We start from the raw sequence: 23,205 nt of genomic DNA, 5'->3' as shown, positions 1-23,205 counted from the left end.
TTCGCGTGGATTTAGGTTATTTGCCGGAGTAAAAAGTAGTTTATGTGTTAATCCAGGGTATAATCTATCTCCATTCCAAATTTCAGCTAAATCTGTCCAGCTCTTTTTGCGTGAAAGGGTAACAAACATACACACGCACACACATACATACACTAACTTTCGCCTTTATAATATTAGTGTGAAGTGTGAAGTGTAATAGTGTGAAGTGTGATATATTTTGACTCATCTTCCCACATTCTTGTCACACTACTCTTCTCAACATTCGCGTTTTGGTCGCATCCTATCATCCGTCTCGTTTAGCGCCCAATATTCTGAACCATAAAATGTAACAGATCTAACGACTGTTTTATAGATTTTCCCATTTTTCTCTTAACAATCGTTAAATATTAGAATTAATATACATACCTAAGTAATATACGATTTCGAGCCCTTCGTCTTTTCTTGCATTCTTATCCTATTAAAGAAATGTGTATTTAAAGGCAGTTAAAAATATTTTATTGAAATTAATTGAATCCAAACAGCAATGTTAATTCGAAAACCTACAGCTATTATAACTGGTATACAGAAAGCCTACAGCTATTATAGCTGGTATTAATATTATTACATGTATTATATTAAAAGGTTATCGGGGTTTTTCTCATTAAGATATTCTTCACAATGTTTTAGTCACGCCCGTATTTTCCTACTTCCTACAATCGTCTTTTTTGTGATTCGCTGATGTACATAATATTACCATACAAGTCAGAATATTATAATATACAACTTATAGTAGGTATAATTCTGAATATATTATTTATCATATTATTCAAATGCTTATAAATGTAATTTTTGATACATTTTTAAAAATATGGGTTCAATGGTAATAATATAAGAATTATTTTATGAAACTACCTAAGTAATCTAAGTATGTAGGTATATTATTGGGTCAAAATAATAATAAATAATTTTCCGTGCTAGTACAACTTATTGATAATATAAAAATAAAGAAACTTAGATTCAGTTGCCATAATAATATTATAATAACTAAACATTCGCTAGCGTCAAAATTAATTAAAAATATTCACATCAAGTGATTCCATTTCATGATCTTCATACAAATTACTACAACTTGACTCAATATCAAAGCTCACTTATTCATGAGGTTGCAATAGATTAAAAAAGTTTACACAAATATATTCCTATCATCTTCAAGATAGTTTAATAAAATCTAAAATCTTAAAGTATGCTGTAAGACTACTAATAAGGTAACATTTAATAAATATGTACGTCGAATCCTTTTTTGGCTGCTATAGGTAGGCGTTCACCCAGTAGATACGGGTTTTCCACCTAAAATTGCAATCATCAAGATAAAAAGCATGATCTTAAAGTGTTACGCCATCCATAACCAATGATGATTTACTTAATTTTGCAACGACAATTATAAAAGAGAACCTTAATTTCATTACTATCGCTACATAATATAAAAATGACCAAATATCATTAGAAATTGTAAGGGTAGATCTCTCAGAAATTATTACTAATACCAACAGCAAAAATAGTTGATCATAAGCTTGTGATATGTTCTGGTTATTATTGTAGAACGTGAAAAAGACTTAACTTGAATAATAATATTACTGATTGATAATAGAAAATAAATGATTTTAATAAAAGCAACAATAGTTTTGTTTAAAACTTAACAGTAGCAAACACTTTCTGATGATTTAAATTAAGCGATATTGCTGCACTTACTGAAAACAAAAAAAATGATTCTTTAGATTCAAAAGCAGCGAATAAGTAAAAGACGCTAAAGAATTTTCAGATGTAATAATTATGTAATACTAACGTCATTCTTGTACTTTTTTGCAACAAGATTCTTGTGGTGGTCGGGGAAACGCATGTCAAGCTCCGAAGGTGGTTCTGGTGGGCAGCTGAACATATGTTCTCCATCACACATGCATCGCTGTGAAAGCTGGTACTCACGGCTGAAGGCAGCCGTGTTCTCAAAATCACTGATGCAACCTTGTTCTTCTGGAAGGTGAAATGGTGGATCAATCCTTCTTCTTAAGATATGGAACTACTATATAGGCTTTTTATGAAAGTTCTTGCGTTAATTCAACTTCAGATCGGAACAAGATATTTCCAAGCAAAATTTTTAGGACCTATTAGTTTCTAGCCAAAAATTTGAAATTATTCACTTACCAGTGTAGCCGACTGGACAAGGGTTGGGAGGGTTACAATAAGCTGGGAGGACTGCGTCGGTTTTGACCATCTGCCTATTGGGCATAAGTCCAGAGGGCTGAAGACGCTGCTCACCCTCGCCCGCTCCACCGGTCACGTATTGATGGCCCCACAACGAACTGCGAATAATGAGGAAGCATACAAATAACGAAGTGGTGTTATAGCCTATGTTATAGGGGGAAGGGGGGGGGGGGGGGGAGCTTTGGGTTTACGTTCGTTTTATCATTTGCTTTAATAACGTGAGAAAACCGGACAAGCTTTGTTGATGTTACATTGTGGCCAAATGCTTCTGATCCCCCGAGGAGACCCGTTCTTAAGAGTGTTGAACCGGCATAAGCTATTTTTAAGCCATTTTGCCCCCCTATATTTTATTAAACACTGTATTTATGTAAAACGTGTATATACTACTTTGTAGAATATTTCCTGTTTTATTAAATTGACAGACAACATTTTGCAATTTATTCATAGTTTATCTTTTATTGCCTAAAATACCAAAAGACTATTACTGAATTTTGGATTTCGTGTCATCTTTGACGTTCACTACATCAAAAGTTACTTGGTCGATTCTCACAAAGAGATATATTTACCAAAGAAAAGGTCCTGAACTAATAAGATGACAGAACCAAATCTTTCGTTTGGCATTTTTTACATTATAAAAATTCAAACAAAAAAGTCATAATTTCATAAAATTACAGACACATAAAACTGTCATTTAGGTGGGTTATTTTTCTTCATTTATAAATAAAACTAAGTACTCATTAAAGAAGAACATATTTGCAATATAAACAGAAAAAAAAATTAAATTTAATTAATATTTGTTTCCAAAAAAATAATCTTGAAACACACTACAAAACCGTGCAACAAGCAATAGTAAATTGAACTAGGAAATTAGTATCGGCCGAGGCCTCTCCGAGAACGGACGTAACGCTTGTTTGCTTAGCAATTGTTATCGGATTATTTACGGTTTACCTGAAATTGTAGTGCGACTATCACTTCTCAATACTAGGTATTTTTAATACTTGCTATTTTTTCTTAAAGATTAAAACTTTTTGTATATTTTTAAATTGTGTTTATATGATGCTGTAAGGAATTGCATTCCTAAATCCTGGTGATCCCTCGGGATTTTTAAAAGGATCATCCGTTTAGATATTTTTTACGTGGTACAGAAATGCGTTGCATCCCGGGGACGGGCTGTTACGGATAGGCTACTTTTGTCCTGGAAAATCAAAAGTTCCCACGAGATTTTTAGAAACCTAAATCCACGCGGGCGAAGCTGCGGGCATCAGCTAGTTAATAAATAAGTATTGCCTCGAGCAAATAGCTGCATTGGTATCTATTGTTCCCTTTCATCGAAAGGGAACAATTTAATTTTCAAAATTTGAAAAGATTGTAAAACGCGATTTCGGTAGAGAATAGATCAATGCCTATCAGAGCAGTGGCATTGATTTTTATTTTTAATAATTTCTAAAAAATAAATTTTTAACTGTTTAAATTTTACATGGGTTTCACATTTATTTCAAGAGCTTTTATAAATATGTAAAACTCAATACTCAAGGTTTCATTATACCGTTTGTGATAAGGAAAACCATGTTTTTTAAATAAACGGAAAGTTGAATTTTGTATAATTAGTTATTGACTAGAATTACAATTTTTCAGAATTAAATATTCTTAAAGGCTTATACAGTTATAACCGGCTGATAATGCTATATCCCAATAGCCTTGCTATTTGTCCTAGCCGCTAAATAAAATTTTGATGATTCATCGTCCTTTTATGGCATTAGCGCGGTTTCATGTATTCCATTATGATTTCTTTTTTTTCATTTGCATAATAGCATTAGTTTATTGTCTTTTACAGCATTAGTACGGTATTTTGTATTTAGATTTTGGTTGTATACATTGTACACTCTACCATAACACCTGAAACAATAGGATAATTACTATCATTTGCACGTGGTCATCCCTCGTGGATCTTTATGATGGTTTTATTTTTGAACTAGCTATTACCCGCGGCTTCGCTCGCGTGATTCAAGGTTTTAATAATAACTAGCTATTACCCGCGGCTTCGCTCGTGTGATTCAAGGTTTTAATAATAACTAGCTATTACCCGCGGCTTCGCTCGCGTGATTCAAGGTTTTAATAATAATTGAGGTTTGTTACAATATTTTATGCAATGCCTAAGTTATTTTATCATGTGTTTTAGCATGCTATCCTGCGGGAACTATTTGTTTTTTTTGAAAGGAAAAGTAGTCTATAATACTTTTCCTCGACTATGCCTATGCAAAACAACCGGCCAAGTGCGAGTCACACTCGCGCACTAAGAGTTCCGTACTCGGCTATTTTTTCCAACATTTTGCACGATAAATCAAAAACTATTATGCATAAAAATAAATAAAAACCTGTTTTAGAATGTACAGGTAAAGCCCTTTCATATGATTCATAACTATACCCCCACTTGGTATAGTTACCTTAGTTTGAAAATTGAAACATATTTTTTTTAAATTCGCAGTTTTCAGATTTATTCCTGTACTTGTGCTGTAAGACCTACCTACCTGCCAAATTTCATGATTCTAAGTCAACGGGAAGTACCCTATAGGTTTCTTGACAGACACGACGGAAAGACAGACAGACAACAAAGTGATCCTATAAGGGTTCCGTTTTTGCTTGAATCCTAAAAAAATGACGTCAATTCATAGCTCTGTTGTGGCGTTATTGAATGACAAATGCGTGAAAAACAGTATGCTATCCCGCGAGAAGCGTTCATATAATATTTTTCGGGAGAAAAAGTTGCATTTATTACTTATTAGGTTCTCAGCTATGTCTTTGCAAAAAAAAAGCGTCAATCCGTAGCTCTGTTGCGGCGTTATTGTACGACAAATGCGTGAAAAATAGTATGCTATCCCGCGGGAAGTGTTCATATTTTTCGGGAAAAAAGTAGCTTATATAACTTGCTAGGTCTTCAACTATGTCTATGCAAAAAATGCCGTCAATCCGTAGCTCTGTTGCGGAGTTATTGAACGACAAATGTGTGAAAGATAGCGTGCTGTCCCTCGGGAACTGTTTGTTTATTTTGGAAAAAAAGTAGTCTGTATCACTTGTTATGTCTTCAATTATGTCTGTGCAAAAAATGCCGTCAAACCGTAGCTCTGTTGCGGCGTTATTGAACGACAAAAGCGTGAAACATAGCGTGCTATCCCGGGGGAACTGTTTGTTTTTCCGGGATAAAAGTAGCCTATGTCCTTTCCCGGAAAATATCCTAAGTTGGTACCAAATTTCATTAAAATCGGTTCAGCGGTTGAGCCGTGAAAGCGTAGCAGACAGACAGACAGACAGACAGACAGACAGACAGACAGATAGACAGACAGACAGACAGACAGACAGACAGACACACTTTCGCATTTATAATATTAGTATGGATGGATAAAACAATTCTTTATCCAACTAAGGGAGGACTGATTTTTCGGCAGCTATGTATAGTACGTGACAGGTCGAGATGGCGATCGAGGTATGAGACGGGGGTCGTTCTGCACACCCGCACGTCACCCGCGCTATCCCGCACCGGATTAGCCCAGGGATTGTGTGGGTGTGCGGGGCGTCCCCACCCTGATTGCCATCACAACCTGTCACGTGTTGTGTTGCGTGTTTGTTTGTTTATTGGTTCATCGATTCACTTATTACTGCCAAACTGCACATTAAATTTTGATAAATGAGATTTCTCTTTGGCTTCGCTTTACCATTCCGTGTGTTAGAGGTTATATTGTCATATGTCATAAAATTTTCCGATAAGTCATAAAAGAACTTATCATAATCAAAACGAATGTAAGAGATATAACCTACAGAACCCAAAAAGTATATTGAAATTGGTTTACCTACACATGACATGAAAAAGAAATGTATATCAAGAAAAAATAAACTTGAAATAGATGGATCGAGTTTGATATCAAATCATAGCAGTTACTATGAAAATTTCGAATACATGTATATAATCATTTATACATCACACTAATATTATAAAGGCGAAAGTTTGTATGTGTGTGTGTGTGTGTGTGTGTGTGTGTATGTGTGTGTGTGTGTGTATGTTTGTTACTCCTTCACGCAAAAACTACTGAACGGATTTGGCTGAAATTTAGAATGGAGATAGATAATATCCTAGATTAGCACATAGGCTACTTTTTATCTCGGAAAATCAAAGAGTTCCCACGGGATTTCAAAAAACCTAAATCCACGCGGACGAAGTCGCGGGCATCGGCTAGTATTCAAATATAAATCAATCATCTGCGGTGAAGTCTTCAAAACTTTTAGTTTTGAACTTTATCTTATTTTGTTTTTGTATCCCTAGCTTACTCGTGTAGCAATGCATTTATTTTTGATGAATAAATACCTACTCAAGTGTAACATCTGCATTTTTGTACCTGTTAATCCCTTTCATTGTACTGTCCATTGTTTTGCGCTTTCGGTAAGTACGATTTAGTACTAACAATAAAATTTGAAAAGATTGTAAAGGACCATAAATAAAAAAAAATGCTCAATCTCTTTATGAGTATTAGCATTGCATTATATTTTTGATAATATTGCAAATTAAATATTTAGGACTGTTTAAATTTTAGACGGATTTCACATTTATTTTAGCCTTTATAAATATATATGTGAAAATTATTATAGTAGGTGTAACTATTTATACTGTGCATGATAAGGGAACCATATTTTCGTAAAAAGTTGAAAGTTGAATTTTGTATAATTTCTTGACTCTCTTATACTTACACAAGTATATAAAAGATTAGTATTAAGTACTGACTACAATAATTATAAGTTTTATTCACTCGTACTTAATCTATAAAGACAATACACTGTTTTAAAAAACATCACTGTTTTGAAAAAAACGACAAACTAACACCACATACTTAAAAATATTGAAAAAATAATCCGTTTGAAAATCGTCTAGGATCAAAACGGTTTGTTATAAACTAAACTGCACTGAGTACGTCCGTTCACGGAAACAAACAAAGAACCTCGGGTAAATACCTAAACTTGTGCTCCAGGCTCATGCTTCAACGCTCTTAATAATATAATAGTGCTATCACAAAGCCAAAAAAGTACAAACTATATACAGACAGACAAAGTTAAGTACATAGAACTAAGACCTAGGCTTTAGCAGTAATCATTATAAGTTTGGACAAAATCTGTGACAATTTGATATAGAAATTGGTCATAGTGTTTTTCCTCTAATAATGCGCTATTTGGTGGAAATTTTAATTTTAATTCTGTTGTATTTCTTTCGATCTGTGATTACCTAATGCTGAAAATCATTTGGTCGAATTTTATTGCCTTAAACTGACTGTATTGTATACTTTCATCTTTTTTGTGCCAACGTTTTTGCAAATAAATGATTTTTTTAATGAATAAAGAAACAGCATAAAGTCACTTAGGTTCTAACATCAGTAATTTTTGGTGGTTATGACATCTTGATGCAATTCGATAAACAAGTGTAACTTCAAAATTTATAACATCCCCGACAAGTGAAGGTTACAGTAACTAGAAAAGACCTTCAGTAACAGAAAGAGTTACAGTAACTTTCAAACGGCTGAACCGATTTTTTTGGATTATAAGTTAGGAACACTTTCGATCAAGCCACCTTTCACACAAAAAAAATTAAATTAAAATCGGTTCATTAGTTTAGGAGCTATGATGCCACAGACAGATACACAGATAGACGCGTCAAACTTATAACAAACCCCTTTTTTTGGGTGGGGGTTAAAAATCGAGAGACGCATCGCTTTTTAATATCGGCAACAAAACAATCGTTCAATAGAAACTCTTCAATTAATAAAAAGAAGCAGTTTGGTATCCATCAAGCAATCCAAACCTGTGGAAATACCAAGTTTAATCGTTCTCCTTAAGTGGCTAATTTTGACTTCAGTGATAGAACTTCTAAGCAAGGCGCGACTATAAGTACCTAGACAGCAATATCACGAATAATATTTGTATAGGCTTAGATATATTCTTTTATATAAAGGGCTTCGTAGGACGATAGCAAGTGGGCCGAGTATTGACACTGCCTCGTTAAAACCCACACTATGATGCTTAATTATTTTAAGTGCTTGACTTTTATGTAACTTCTGCAAACATTTTAATATTCTAAGTATTATTTACTGGACCCGTTTATATAGCTTAGTCATTGTGTTGGGAGTTATTTACTGCAAAAATATTAGTACACGTACTACTACTACCTATACTTACTACTCCTTAAAGATGGAGAAAATGTTAAAATGAAAAAAAAAAACTTTTCATGAAGCTCAACTCAAGTTTAATTAAGCACAGAGACCTGTAATCGTGTAAAGTACGGAAAATACTAGCTTTATGCATTGAATCCGGTAGATCGCCTTGCTAGAAGACAAAAGTGAATAGAAATCTTCTAGACAAATGCCATCCTACTCACTAGGTTACTCTCACTAGGTAAGGATGTATACTCCCTAGATATGATTTTTTTATAGTAAACTTCTAGTTTACTATCCTCGACTTCAAAATCTCGTGGGAACTCTTTGATTTTCCGTGATAAAAAGTTACCTATGTCCTTCCCCGGGTTATAAGCTGTCTGGGTCTGTACCAAACGTCAGAATCGGTTTAACTGTTGAGCCATGAAAAGGTAGCAGACAGACAGACAGACAGACACACTTTCGCATTTATAATGCTATTAGTATAGTATGGATGGATTGCTTATCCAAATAACATCATCATCAACCAATAGACGTCCACTGTTGGGCAAAGCTCTCTTGTAGGACTTCCACACGCCACGGTCTTGCGCCACCTGAATCCAGCGGCTCTTTGCAACGTGTTTCGTTTGATGCCATCTTTCCCGCTAGTGGGAGGTCTTCCAACGGTCGTTGAAGTCAATAATGCAGGTGAGCATTACCTGTGCTGCAGGTACTCTTGGTCGCGCAGGCTGGGGCTGGGGTTGCCGTCGATCAGCGAGTCGTAGTCGAGCTGCTCGTGCTCCAGCTCTTTGTTGGCTCGGGCCATCAGCGCGAGGTGCCTCTCGTTCGACGGGAACTCGAGGTACGATGACGCTGCGTCGTTGAAGTCCTTGCCCATACGCTCGACAACCTCACGAAGCAAAGCTTCCGTTAAAATAGGCTCCTGGAAAAATTGGCTCCGTTAAGCATTCTCTTGTAACGGTGGATCCACGCATATTACCGGATTCAACCCGCCGGTATGTGTGGGTGTGGATTCACCATTACAAAAAGTAGTATGTAAGGTAAGTGCTATTTGGTACCGTGTAGGTACATCATATGAAGAGCCAGAGTCCACGAAAGTGTTCAATAATTGTAATCAGCTAGTTCCCTATGCAGATACAACCTTTTCGAGCAAGTTTCGTGGGTTTTACCAGTTTTGTCTTTACATCTGTTCATTTTAATTTGCTTGAATTGAATCGAAAAGCAACTTACATTTTCTATTGATAGCTTTTGGAAGTAAGTGCTATATATAATTACTTAGTAGGTACTTAGGTAGTTATGCTGACAGTAGTGTATCTATTCTATTTTTAAATTATTTTAACAAGGAATAATATATAACTAAGGAACTAAGGAATAATAATTAGTTAAACAGGTTACATAATACATGGACACAAACCTTTTCCCCAATAGAACCATGGGGGATATAGCCCATCGCCCCGACGATGCTTATTGCCATAACCAAAAGTCCTTGATGGCCCATGGCGGATCTATTAACAGAAATTAACTATGATCAATGTTAATATTCTATAGGTACAGTTTGCTATAATTTATATAGGTAGGTATGTAGGTTTTCCTCAGAAATCAGCATGTTTTTCTTTACGTCGGCCGTCTTGAAAAAGTAGTTTTATTTCCATCATCATTTATATGAAGACACAGTTCACGACAGTAACTTTTAACTGTATCTGTGTATCTGTCTGTGGCATCGTAGTTCCTAATAAACTGATGAACCGATTTTAATTTAGTTTTTTTGTTTGAAAGGTGGCGTGATCGAGAGTGTTCTTAGCTATAATCCAAGAAAATCGGTTGAGCTATTTGAAAGTTATCAGCTCTTTTGTAGTTACTGTAACCTTCACTTGTCGGGGGTGTTATAAATTTTAGTTTTCACTTGTGCCATTTAATTGCAAAAAATTAGTGACCAATCTGACGGTTCGTAAATTGGTCGATATTATAAATGAGGAACTGAAGCATTCGAATGCATTGTCAATAAATTTTAAAGTTCCCAATTCGCAATGCGCACTGTTTTATCAGGGGGCACGGCAGTGCCCCCGCCAAGACGAGCCAAACGGCGGCCGGGGCGCTACGTACCTTTTTCTCGAAGTGTTTCGCCGTATTTTCGACCCATCATAACTTCGGTCTGGATGACGCTAGAAAGCTGAAATTTTCAATATAAGGTGTCCTCAGCAAATTTACCAAATATACCAAGTATCAAATATCTAGCTTTTATAGTTACAGATTTATTGATACCTAAAATACGCCGATTTCGTCCCTCACTGATGATCATCAAAACCTCTACTCAAAACCTCTAAGGTACTTCCCGAAGTCCTAGAAGACTGAAATTTGGTATGTAGACTAGAAATTGCATACAAACTACAGGAAAATTAAGAAATTGGAAATTGCCCCCCCTCTACGCCTCTTATGGGAAAAGCAAATCTGTAAATTCTGTCGCTAGAATGCTGATATTTTCAGGATAAGATGTCCTTGGCAGATTTATTAAACGCACTGAGTATCAATTGTCTAGCTTTTATAGTTTCAGATTTATTGACAGTCAAAACTTCTAGTCTGTAATTCTAGGGTACTTCCCGAAGTGCTAGAAGACTGAAATTTGGTATGTAGACTAGAAATTGCATACAAACTACAGGAAAATTAAGAAATTGGAAATTGCCCCCCCTCTACGCCTCTTATGAGAAAAGCAAATCTGTAAATTCTGTCGCTAGAATGCTGATATTTTCAGGATAAGATGTCCTTGGCAGATTTATTAAATGCACTGAGTATCAATTGTCTAGCTTTTATAGTTTCAGATTTATTGACAGTCAAAACTTCTAGTCTGTAATTCTAGGGTACTTCCCGAAGTGCTAGAAGACTGAAATTTGGTATGTAGACTAGAAATTGCATACAAACTACAGGAAAATTAAGAAATTGGAAATTGCCCCCCTTCTACGCCTCTTATGGGAAAAGCAAATCTGTAAATTCTGTTGCTAGAATGCTAATATTTTCAGGATAAGATGTCCTTGGCAGATTTATTAAACGCACTGAGTATCAATTGTCTAGCTTTTATAGTTTCAGATTTATTGACAGTCAAAACTTCTAGTCTGTAATTCTAGGGTACTTCCCGAAGTCCTAGAAGACTCAAATTTGGTATGTAGACTAGAAATTGCATAAAACTACAGGAAAATTAAGAAATTGGAAATTTCCCCCCCTCTACGCCTCTTATGGGGGAAGCAAATCTGTAAATTCTGTCGCTAGAATGCTGATATATTTTCAGGATAAGATGTCTTTGGCAGATTTATTAAACGCATTGACTATCAATTGTCTAACTTTTATAGTTTCAGATTTATTGACAGTCAAAACTTCTAGTCACAAATTCTAGGGTACTTTCTGAAGTCCTAGAAGACTGAAATTTGGCATTAAGCAGGAATTTCAAGAATTATGAACAACAGATAAATTAAGAAATCGGGTCCCCCTTCATCCCTTCGTATATGAGATGCATGTCTGTAAAATCTGTTACTCGAATACTAAAGTTTTCAAGATAAGATGTCCGTGGCAGATTTATCAAACGTACCAAGTATCTATGTTTCCTGAAGTCCTAAAAGACTGAAGTTTGGTATATCTGCTTCAAAATTGAGTTGCAAGATTCCACCCGAACAAACATATTTACATACGAGTACATTGCAAGTTGAATAAAAGCTTTTAAAAAAAGAGGTAACGATAGAGAGTGGGCCATGTAAATGATGTACCTACAAGAAATAGATCCAAAAAAAATCTAGGGCACCTGCCAAAAAGAAATGAAATCCCACCAAAAACATTTCATGTAAAAAGGTAGCCAAGACTCACAAGTTCATAATGTTTTCACTGTTAAAAAGTTATGAGATCTCTAGTAGAGCCAAGCCCCTACCTGAGCTTAGATTTGTGCTGGCCATGGGAGCTATCCCAAGTCCAAAGTATATAGCTTTTAAATGTTCTTGACTATATGACATTTATAACAATAAATAACAAATCACTCTACTTACAAGCTCTGATTCTACAAACCCTATAAAAGTACGGCTTGGCCGTTTACAGTTCGTGGATTTTTTATCTGAAATAACATTTAAGCCCGGAATAGCTTCTGCGACCATCACGAAGTACAATACAAATTAGTAATTGTCGAACAAACTATTCCTTATGGCCTTAAAATATGTTATGTCATGTATTAGTTTTACGAACATTAAACGGCCAAGCCGTGCTTTTATAGGGTTTGTAGAATCAGAGCTTGTAAGTAGAGTGATTTGTTATTTATTGTTATAAATGTCATATAGTCAAGAACATTTAAAAGCTATATACTTTGGACTTGGGATAGCTCCCATGGCCAGCACAAATCTAAGCTCAGGTAGGGGCTTGGCTCTACTAGAGATCTCATAACTTTTTAACAGTGAAAACATTATGAACTTGTGAGTCTTGGCTACCTTTTTACATGAAATGTTTTTGGTGGGATTATTATGACCCCGTCAATTACGAATTTTATTAATGGAACTAATCGTAAGCATTTGTCATAATAAAATAATCGTCGACAAAAAAAGTCTGGCAAAAAAACAATGCTCCGCGATTATTCATTGTTGCCTTAGAAACATGAGCAATTGTTCAGTTTTTTGTTAAGATTTTTTATTAGTAGTTACCATTTTATTAGCGTACAATGATGCAAATCAATCAAGCTCTACAAGTTACATGACATAACATTATTGTGAGATGTTTTTCTTTATAAAAACTATCAAGTTACAAGTGGGAGTCTGATTGGAGCCATGTATATCACGTACAAAATCTTGAAGCTAATTAGCCATGAACATATACAGGGTGTTATTTTGAGTTAAACTACAGCTGTTATCATCAACTACTGAGCTACTGGCCCACTAAGTACATAGCATAGGTCTCCCCTCAAATGAGAAGGGTTTAGGCTATAATCCGCCACGCTGGCCAAGTGCACATCACACCTCTTAGAGAACATTATAAGGAACTCTATGCAGATTTCCTTACGATATATTTTCCTTCACTAAAATCAACACACTCAATTATGGCTTAAAACAAAATTTACTGGGAAACGTTAGAGATGCATGCCCGGGATCGAACCCCCGACCACCCGAATAGCAGGCGGACGTCTTAACCACTACGCTATCACGGCTTTTATTTCTTTTAGGTCTATGAAATCTAAGTAAGGACCCCTGATTCTGCTTCAATCGAACGTAACTTCTCGTAGGTGTAGCGATTAAGATGCTATCAAAATGTTTTGGTGTTCGCCTAGGTCGGCTTCCTTTGAGACGTTTATATTTGCATTATAATTGATTCGTATTAATTAGAACATAAAAAACCTATATTGTTCTTTTACGATCGCTATAAACCTTCATTTGGAACTCGCTCGGGACGGTAAGGTTGTGAAAAAGTAACAAAATAGAAAATGTATAAAAAAAATTATTCAAAAAAACTGTTACAAGACTAAATCGTCAAATAATTTACCACTGGTTCGGAATACTCTGTGGAAGTCCCTAAAATAGACCGATGTCCAGCTGTGGATGTCTATAGGATGATGACGATAACGATGAAGATAGTATACCGGACACGCTTGCTCTAGCAGATCTGTACTTAGTAGTACAACCACATTCTGTGGTAGCTAAGCTAGTAGTAGTAAGTACCTACTGCCACATTTATCTGGTAGCTGGCTTATATAGCTACAGATCATGAGGTCCCGGGCTCGAGTCCTTGGTTGAAACAAAAAAATTGGTTGTCTGTAAAGTCGGTTTACTGACGATAGTTGAACGTGACAACAAAGGCCGATTGTGCTTCTTTGTCGCTCGTTCCGCGCTCTCGCTTGCACTTCAAGCCTTACATGGAACGCCTCAGAGCGAGGTAACGCCGCATGAGTCATGTTTTTTCGTGCGTGCAGCCGGCTCTATCGAATTATAAGACGTTGTCACGTCAAAAATACATAGGATCTTCTTCCTGTTATGAAATACTCAGTGGCAACCCGTGGGTAAAAAGTTAGGGGTGTTACCAATGTTACAATTCCGTACCTCGGAGAGTATGTCCTTCGCCTGATCTCTCTCCAGTTATTGCCATTCCATCGGCCTTTGGAGTGAGGGAATAGAGAGTGGGAATAATATCTCCTACGTAGTTGGCAAGTCACTTTTGTTGGCTACTGTTCACAAAATTCGGTCAGGAAAACATAATATTTAAAGTCTTAAGTACTTATTCTTAAAAGTCTTTCTATAAAAGTTTCTACACTTTTAACGATAGATAGTAAAGTTTACTTTTATGTGTTAAGTAATACAATTTATTTTTAATGAAGATGTAAAAATGGGCAGTATACAAGCAATATACATAATAGTGTTGACAACAGTCGCGCGGGCGGAGGACGCACGGCTACCGCCCACGGGCGGCGCCCGCGCATCTTTCACAGACTAACTATATACAGAACTTTTATACACTTAGGGCAGCTTGCACCAAAATAACTTGAAAGGCTCCCACATAATCGAAGTTACATAAAAAGAATATGACGGCAATAATACAAGGAAGCATAAGATGAGAGCGTAGAATCTCACTTTTTGTTTAAAAAAGAAAAATAAATTGTATTAAGTATTCAACTCATCATTTTTTTTGGTGAAGATTACAGATTATAATTTGGGTCTGTATAAATGAAAAACCTCTACCTATCGATATAAGTAAATGGCCAGTTACCGCGGTCAGCAAATTAGTCTGGCCATTAAACGAGGTAACGCAGCCAGCGTTCTTGGGCATCTTGCCACGTTATAACCTTGGTATAGGTATAATATTTTTGATTTGTAATTTTATATGTTTATTTATTTTAAATGTTTGAATTGTGGTTTAAATTAAGCTAAAAATGATTAAACAATGGTATTACTTAGTTATTAGGTAAGTATAGTTTTAATCATGATTTTCGTGATCGGGATCTCGATTTTTGTTCGTCTACCTGTCGGTTAGCGGGCTGTAGCTCATGAATCGTAATAGTTAGAGGGTTGAAATTTTTAATAGAGTGTATATTTCTATTGCCGCTTTAAAAACAAAATAAAAAAACCAAGATTTTAAAATGCCATCATGAAAAAAAAAGTAGTTAAAGTTATCTTGTACGAGTGTAAGGAACCCTTCGTCTTTATATGTTTTTATTTGGATTTCAGTTCGCTTCTTGACCGAGCTATTGAGGCTTCGGCATTTTAAATATTTTTCTCTGACATTATCTAATCTATCCGTAGAAAGTTTGAATGAACGCTAGTGAATGGATAGCGCCATTGCAACGATCGTTTTAGCTCACGAGCAATACAAACCGGTCCTATCTTATCGCTAAAGCCTCATTCAATGGAGTGACATTGGCAAAACTCGACTTTACGTCTTTTGATAAATTTAATATTACGCCTTCGGGTAAAGGATCTAGTACACAATGGCCTTAATCCGTTTGTCAAGTGTCGGCCAATGTACACACGATGTTACAGAAATGCTCCAAGATAATATTTTAATGTTTGTACATAAAACTGGCCAAGTGCGAGTCGGGCTTCGTTCTTTTAGGGTTCCCAGCTTTAGGTGCCCTATAGTCGTAATACGTTCTAAACGGATGTTGCGTTTAATTGGTTAATATTTAAAATAATGAGAGCCAAACTACATTTGTATGAAGAGCGCTGGAGAGCCTTCTCTTGTCTGGAAGAACTGGGCCGATCAGGTACGTCATGCTGTCCTACCTACCTTATACCTACCTACTAGCAATTTATTATTTCTATTAGTAATACGAGTAAATTTAATGCTCTCTAATTGAATTTACGTGGGGTGATTATCCATTAATATTCATGAATAACAATAAAGACGAAACCGTCATGTCTGTACGTTACGTTCACAGCATCACGGACAACGGTGGCTACTTTAATTTTCTCAAATACACGTTAGGTATTCAAAGACTCTCCCAAGAATTCCCTTTAAGTAATCAAGCAAGTATGAGCCGCTGGATTCAGGCGCGGTAGCGTGAAGTTTTCTACAAGAGACCTCCGTCGAGTTGTGGACGTCTATCGGTTTACGACAACCACGGTGATTCCAAGAGAGAATGGAGACTGTGAACAAGAGAGCATAGCGAGGGGCGCTCTCCCGTACGATGGACTATATAACGATAAAGAGAGTGGCAAAAAGCGACTGGATGGGGAAAGTTGAGGAGTTGTGGCGCTCACTAATATACGCGTAGGATAAGCTAAAAGATCAAGAACTCTCCCTATTTTTTAAGTTGCAGTTTGAAAATAAAACGTAGACAAGTTCGCATGTTCTTCTTAAGTTATGTAAAATATATCTCACACCTAATCTGTCAAATTAAAATTGAATTAAACATTGACAGTCGCTCCGTCATCATTAATAGCGAAGGCGGAGTTAATTATTATAGGGGCTTTACACACTGTTTACTAGCGAATATCCAGCGTCAATGCACGCGAGCTTGCTCGAGCACCTTCACTTTAGTATAATTACCTATATACCTAGCATCCTTTTTCACTGTCCAATAATACAATTATTAATACATAATATAAAAAGAAAAATCCTGACTCTCTCACTCACTGAGTCCTCAACGCCCAGTCTAAGAATGCTGAGACACAGAGGTTCCGTTTACAATGTAAACAAGAAGTAAGGTCAGATTTTTTGGGATTCCTGTGGGATACGAAATATAGATTTATATTTTCGCCGAGCGAATCCACGGGCGTTTGCTTATTTCTAATGAAGTTGATAAGGAACGCAACACACAAGTTGCGGGAAAATAATACATCTTTTACCTACGTTTTAGTGCGCGAAAGAAAATTCCAGGACAAAGGAAAACAGAAAAAGAAACAAATCAAATATGGTTAAAGATCGGGAGAGTGACATATATGTTACTTTTCATACCGGAAAATCAAAGAGATCCCACGGGATTTTTAAAAACCTACATCCACGCGGACGAAGTCGCGGGCATCAGCCAGTACGTAATTAAAGTTGTTCAATGATAATAAAGAGAACGAACACATCAATCAATGACTTTCTAAGCATGGACACATCGTGGCATACAACACAAGAGCCCAAACATGGCACACGTTTCTAAATTCACCCTATGTAGCTTCAACTGCTCCATTTATACATTCCCGCTAACATTCAAGTCCTGTAAACTAACCCTAGTGATTAAGCCGCAATGTAAATCGATTTTTGCACTCGAAGCTGAATAAGGTGATTTTAGAAGCAAACTTGAACAAAAAATGGAATGGAGTAGTGTAGCACTATTAATTTTTGTTATTTCTTTGAGAGATTTTTCGTTTTTGTAAATATGAAACTATTATACTATATCTATACTATATACTATTCTGCTCGTGCTGATTCACTAACTGACTGACTGACTGACTGACTCATTTGATCACCTCTTCTGTAAAATTTTGTATGTTTTTTTTTACCGATGGTTTCGTATAGAGGACAAAAAATGATTCGGAGGAAAAATATGGATAGAGCTGATGATTGAGGATTTCGGTGAGGAGCACGGCCAGGGTATTGAAGATAGGTGGGGGGTGCTCGAACAAATGTCACTCAGAACTTCATCCAATTGACAGGGAGCTGAAAAATAAAACCAAAATGGCGGATTCAAGATGGGCCTTGAATCAAGATGGCCAAAGGCCTCCCACCAGCCGACCTAAACCAATTAAGAAAATCTCAATCGGCCCAGCCGGGAATCGAACCCGGGACCCTCGTCATACAAATCCACCGCGCTACCACTGCGCACCGGAGGTCGTCAAAAGATCTATCTATACATATAATAAAGTTGTAGAAAAGTGGTGTCTGTACAATGGAAATATATAAAAAAAAAGTAGCAGGGGTTGTTAATAATAACAACCCCTGCTACTTTTTTTTTATCGATGCCAAACCCGAAATTGTAATTAATTATTTTTTTGTCTGTTTGTCTGTGTGTTTGTGCACGCTAATATCAGAAACGGCTTATTCGATTTAGATACGGTTGTCACTAATATATTGTAGTAAGCTTCACTTAACATTTAGTGTTTATTTCATGTCAATCGGTTCATAAATAAAAAAGTTATGTCAATTTAAAGAATCGCGGCGAACATTTTTAACGTACAGATACACGCCTCGCGCCTGAGCGTTCGTGGCTATATAAAGCGCGCTGAGAGCTATTCCACGCGAACGAAGTCGCGGGCACAGCTAGTAATAAAATAAATGTGATACAATAATGGCCAATAGATTTTACATTGAACAAAAAAAAGCTACTCCACAGTTTTGTTTTTCCGACATTCGTGACGCGCCCTTCCATCTGTCTCTTTCCGATGTGCGTGAGAGAAAGGAATGGGAACATTGTAAATAATTTTAGATATTTCTAGTGTTTTCAATGGTTTTACTAAGTATTTTACACTTTTTCGCATGTTATCTTACGTAAATAAAATTAACTTACCGGTGGTAAGTCACACCATCTCTTTTCTGCGTCGTTAACGTATTATTTCGGCACTTTTTGATCGCGCATTTAGGCGTCTTGACAGCTTTGCAGTCAACATGCGACTAATGAAGAAAGTGTGCTTACACCGAGTATAAGCACACTTACTTGGTCCCTTGTTATGCGCGCCAGTGCGATGTCCTTGCTTAGAAAGTCATTGACATCAATCAATAAACTCGTTTGCATCGGGCGCAGAATCAGTTAGCCAAGATTTACCTGGAAAGGGATGGGACCTACCCTCCAGGGCCTGAGCAAAGGGGGATGTAGGGTGCAATCGATACAGTGTTGCATTCGCTAGCCTTGTCACCCCTTTGCATGTTAACAGAGTAGTCCTTCCACCCCATTTTCCTCCCTAGGAGGGGGTGAACTTGCAGCTCTCGTATTTTGATGTATATAGATAGGTATAACTTTGCCCGGACGACCTTGAGACAGTAGATGAATTCTTGATAGTCAAAATCGATTTGATGTTATTGTGAGTCACAAAATTTTATTTAGACCTACTAAAGGCAGCTTACCATTGGCTATACTGAGAATATATTAATTATATTACCAATCTTTAGGTAAGTAGTTTCTCCGTAAATAAACTCCCGAATTTGATAAGTTTCATGCTAAGCTGACTTTTAATGTTCCCTGAATAAGGTCAGCTCTAAGGGATCGGACAGAAATTCGAAAGATTCTTCATACGCGTGGCTAAGGCTTGGAACATTCTTCCGCGATATGTGATTCCTAACAATTATCGCGTAAACGCGCCCCTTCTTAGGTCACATCATCACTTTCCATCAGGTGCTATTGCGGTCAAGTCAAGCGTATGTCAATAGTGAATTTATTAAAAAAAAATGATTAGTTTCAAATCCTACCCCAAGCCTAAGCTTTAGTTCTGTTACTTTTAAAATAAATTAAAGTAGACATACGATCTCAAGAACGTATTCTAGTCCATGCGTTCAGATGAATGACTGAAGTTTGAAGCGACGACAACTTGTTTGATTTCAGACTTTGTTTGGGCCCGGGCAAACCTAGGTCACAGCTCAGCTCCCAAACATCAATAAACGGAGATGCAAGGCGCAGGTGCACAGTCGACCTATAGTGTATTACGTCGAATACGATTCCATATAAAATTAAAACGGTATCACTTTTTTGAAATATTTACGTATCTATTATACAAATAGTGCTAAAATCATAACCCTTCCTTTCGGCTTTGCCGTAGTCGGGTAAAAACTAGTGCTTGTTAACCATACAAGTTAGTCTTGATGTGGCCTAAATTAGAGCGCTCCTAAAGTAGAGTGACTCTTGGTTTATAGGAAGGTACCTCATTTAATACGTGTGATGCAGAAAACAGACCTCCGAAGGGCATTCCATATTTTAGAAGTGTAGAACAGAATCAAGGACGCAGATCGATTCGTATCTATACAGAGTAAGGATTTTTATACTGTGGCTATGAATAACAATTTTGGTAGTTCACTCTGACTTTGGCACCAACGTGTTTATGAAATGTCAACTAAGTACGGGATTCAGATCTTACGATGCCTTGCGGTTTGATGATATAAAAGTAATCAAGGAACTAGGTCGAATAATTCTTAAGCATCTTCTAGGCTCATGTGTAGAAGATGTCTATTCACTCTTGCCTTGAAGATAGGTACTTAAGGTAATAAATTATACGTGGAAGGATTTGCTTCACAATTATCAGTGGCAACAGGTATAAAGATAACATCAGGATTTTGTATGTCACGTATCGCTGACGCCAAACAGAGCTTTTATCAAGATCGATACTATAGTGGTATTACCATAAAGGTTTAAGCTTAAAAAAATGTCGAATGACTAAACTGATAAACTCAGCTACCTTGAAAATATTATCATCATGAGATTTAATTAAAATGTCTAGCAATAAGATGATACCAAAAGAATTTCGGTTTTAGAGCAGTTAGTAGGTACCAAATAGCATAGACATAATAGTTTTGTTCAAACATCAATTTCAATCAGTGTCTCTCTGAGAAGATAGGTGATAGTTATCGGTATGTTCTATGTAGGGGAGACCGGTTATGGAAGTCACACTTTTTTTCTTGTGCATTTTTAGTAGTCATTTCCTTGACTTAGCAATGACATTTTATTTATATCCCAATGAATATATTTATTCTAGTTTAAAAAGAAATAAAGAGTTTTTTGTAACAATATCTGTTGGGGAAATATTTTATTTTGTGTGAAAAAAGAAAGTCTCCCCTAATGGGCACGTGTAAGTTAGCAAGTAACAAGATTAAATGTTGTAGGTGCTCATACCTAAAACCAAGTGCGCATTAAAAGTAGTTAATTTCAAATATGATTACGTAATAAAATAGTTAATTGGAGTGAGCAAATCGAAAAATATTGGTACAACGCATGAGGCTCTACTGCGCAGACTCCAACCTGTTGCGCCCCTATGGCTCCGACTAAAAATAGCTAAAATTTTCCGCACATATTACGTAACATTATTCATTCAATATAATAATATCAAAATAGCAAATCGCATATAGCAGGCAAAATAAAGAAAGTAAAGATTACATGGATACGAAAACACAGGTAATAAAATACAGTAGTACCAAATATAGAATACATAATATAAATTTATATCAAAATAGATGTATATGATAAAGAAATTAAAGAGTATGGGGATAGTAATAATATAGAGACTCTTACGTTTTCAAAAATACGAAGGGTGGCTGCGTCACAGAACTAAGCAGTGACGCCAGGCGACGCGTGGCTAAGGTCACCTTCGCCGGTACCACCAAAACAAAAACAAATAAAACCACGGTCACAACACTAAATATATAAAACAAAGTGTATTTACGTATAATATAACATACAATTACTTACATAAGTCAGAAATTGTGTTGGAAGAATAGATAAAAAGCGTCCATTTGATAATATTCAAAATCCGACTTACTTGCAGTCTGACCAAACTCGCTATTATAATAATCAACGCCACGGCAAGGTACATGCACTTGTTTTTTGACTATTTTTCCCGGGGCACTATTTGGTTTAAAATATGTACTCACCGGAAGGTTAACACCAGCGGAGTGGGCCACTGTGGCAGGTCCTGGCGGATCGATGGCCCAGCGCATGCGTCCGTAGGGATTCTACGCAGGAGTATTCCGAAACTCACTAGTCATTCAAGCCACTTTGACATTTACGTGCAGCCTTTGGTTCGAGTTGATTTATGATGGTGCTACCCCATCCAACCCCCATTCTGGGAACCCACCACATTATTATCCCAAGAGAACTCCTATCATTATAAGATTAATGAAAAAGGGTCACGACCCTCAGTAATGAGGAATACGACTATAGATAGAGAGAGAGAGAAAGACTCCGTCCAAATATTATGCTTATAGCCAAGACAGCTTCTGCTAATGTTGGGAAAAAGCAGGCGTTACTTTGCGGAAGTCCATTAAAACACACAAGAAACAACAATCTTAATTGATTATAACCCTCCAAAGCATGGTGCAAAGCAAATATGCGGTGCAATGTACAGGATACGATATTACCGCCCGCCCTCCCACTACTAAATATGCAGGCAAAAGAAGCAAGCCATACGCATAAATCTTCTTAAACACAATCTGGAGTTTTTGCATGGATTATGGCGGATTAAGCTTGTTCCTTGAGATTCTGCTAATTTTATTCACAAATAAAAATAATATTGACTACATTAACGAGTGGTGAGTGAGGAAGCTGTCTGGGTCACCGTATAAGTTTTAGGATGGGATATTAACTAAACTTTATTGTTGGTTAAGTAAGATCCATGCAATGATATTTTCGAAATTTCCAAAGATGATTTTGTACGAATGGCTCTGCTTAGACCTTATTAGCCTTACCGAATAACATTTTATAATTTCATCATAAAAATCTGATCAGTGCCATCTATTTCGTATAAGAAATACTTCACATAAACACATATACGAAGTTGACGTTATTTAAAAGCTCTAGTAATTCCACTTGTTACACTTGCTTCGTCGTAGTACCACGTATAATCATGAGATGGTGCTGGAAACAAAATAAACTCTACTAACATCAATATTTTTAACCCCCGACCCAAAAAGAGGGGTGTTATAAGTTTGACGTGTGTATCTGTGTGTCTGTGTATCTGTCTGTGGCATCGTAGCTCCTAAACTAATGAACCGATTTTAATTTAGTTTTCTTTTGTTTGAAAGGTGGCTTGATCGAGAGTGTTTTTAGCTATAATCCAAGAAAATCGGTTTAGCCGTTAGAAAGTTATCAGCTCTTTTCTAGTTACTGTAACCTTCACTTGTCGGGGGTATTATAAATTTTTAA

The 23,205-nt window shown here is 36.4% G+C and overlaps 1 protein-coding gene across 8 annotated transcripts; it reads right to left on the bottom strand.

Moving 5' to 3' along the window:
• Positions 1–992: 992 nt before the first annotated feature.
• LOC123869292 (neuroendocrine protein 7B2) lies at positions 993–21,958 on the bottom strand. Of its 8 annotated transcripts, none has more exons than XM_045912149.1 (7): positions 21,936–21,953; positions 21,577–21,650; positions 9,841–9,931; positions 9,125–9,348; positions 2,179–2,336; positions 1,823–2,007; positions 993–1,326 (listed from the first exon to the last, which is right to left on the bottom strand). In XM_045912149.1, exons 3-7 carry the CDS (start codon positions 9,922–9,924, stop codon positions 1,252–1,254), a joined length of 726 nt encoding a protein of 241 aa, XP_045768105.1. In that variant the 5' UTR covers positions 9,925–9,931; positions 21,577–21,650; positions 21,936–21,953; the 3' UTR covers positions 993–1,251. The 8 variants fall into 8 exon arrangements, with proteins under 8 accessions (XP_045768105.1, XP_045768099.1, XP_045768100.1 ...); XM_045912143.1 differs by having other exon boundaries at positions 21,577–21,665; positions 21,824–21,951; XM_045912144.1 differs by having other exon boundaries at positions 21,577–21,656; positions 21,824–21,951.
• Between the last annotated feature and the right edge of the window lie 1,247 nt (positions 21,959–23,205).

This window comes from Maniola jurtina, chromosome 11, assembly GCF_905333055.1.
Source record: "Maniola jurtina chromosome 11, ilManJurt1.1, whole genome shotgun sequence".
Taxonomy (NCBI): Eukaryota; Metazoa; Arthropoda; class Insecta; order Lepidoptera; family Nymphalidae; genus Maniola; species Maniola jurtina.
The sequence above is the reverse complement of the archived record's forward strand: the minus strand, read 5'-3'. Positions and strand labels throughout refer to the sequence as shown.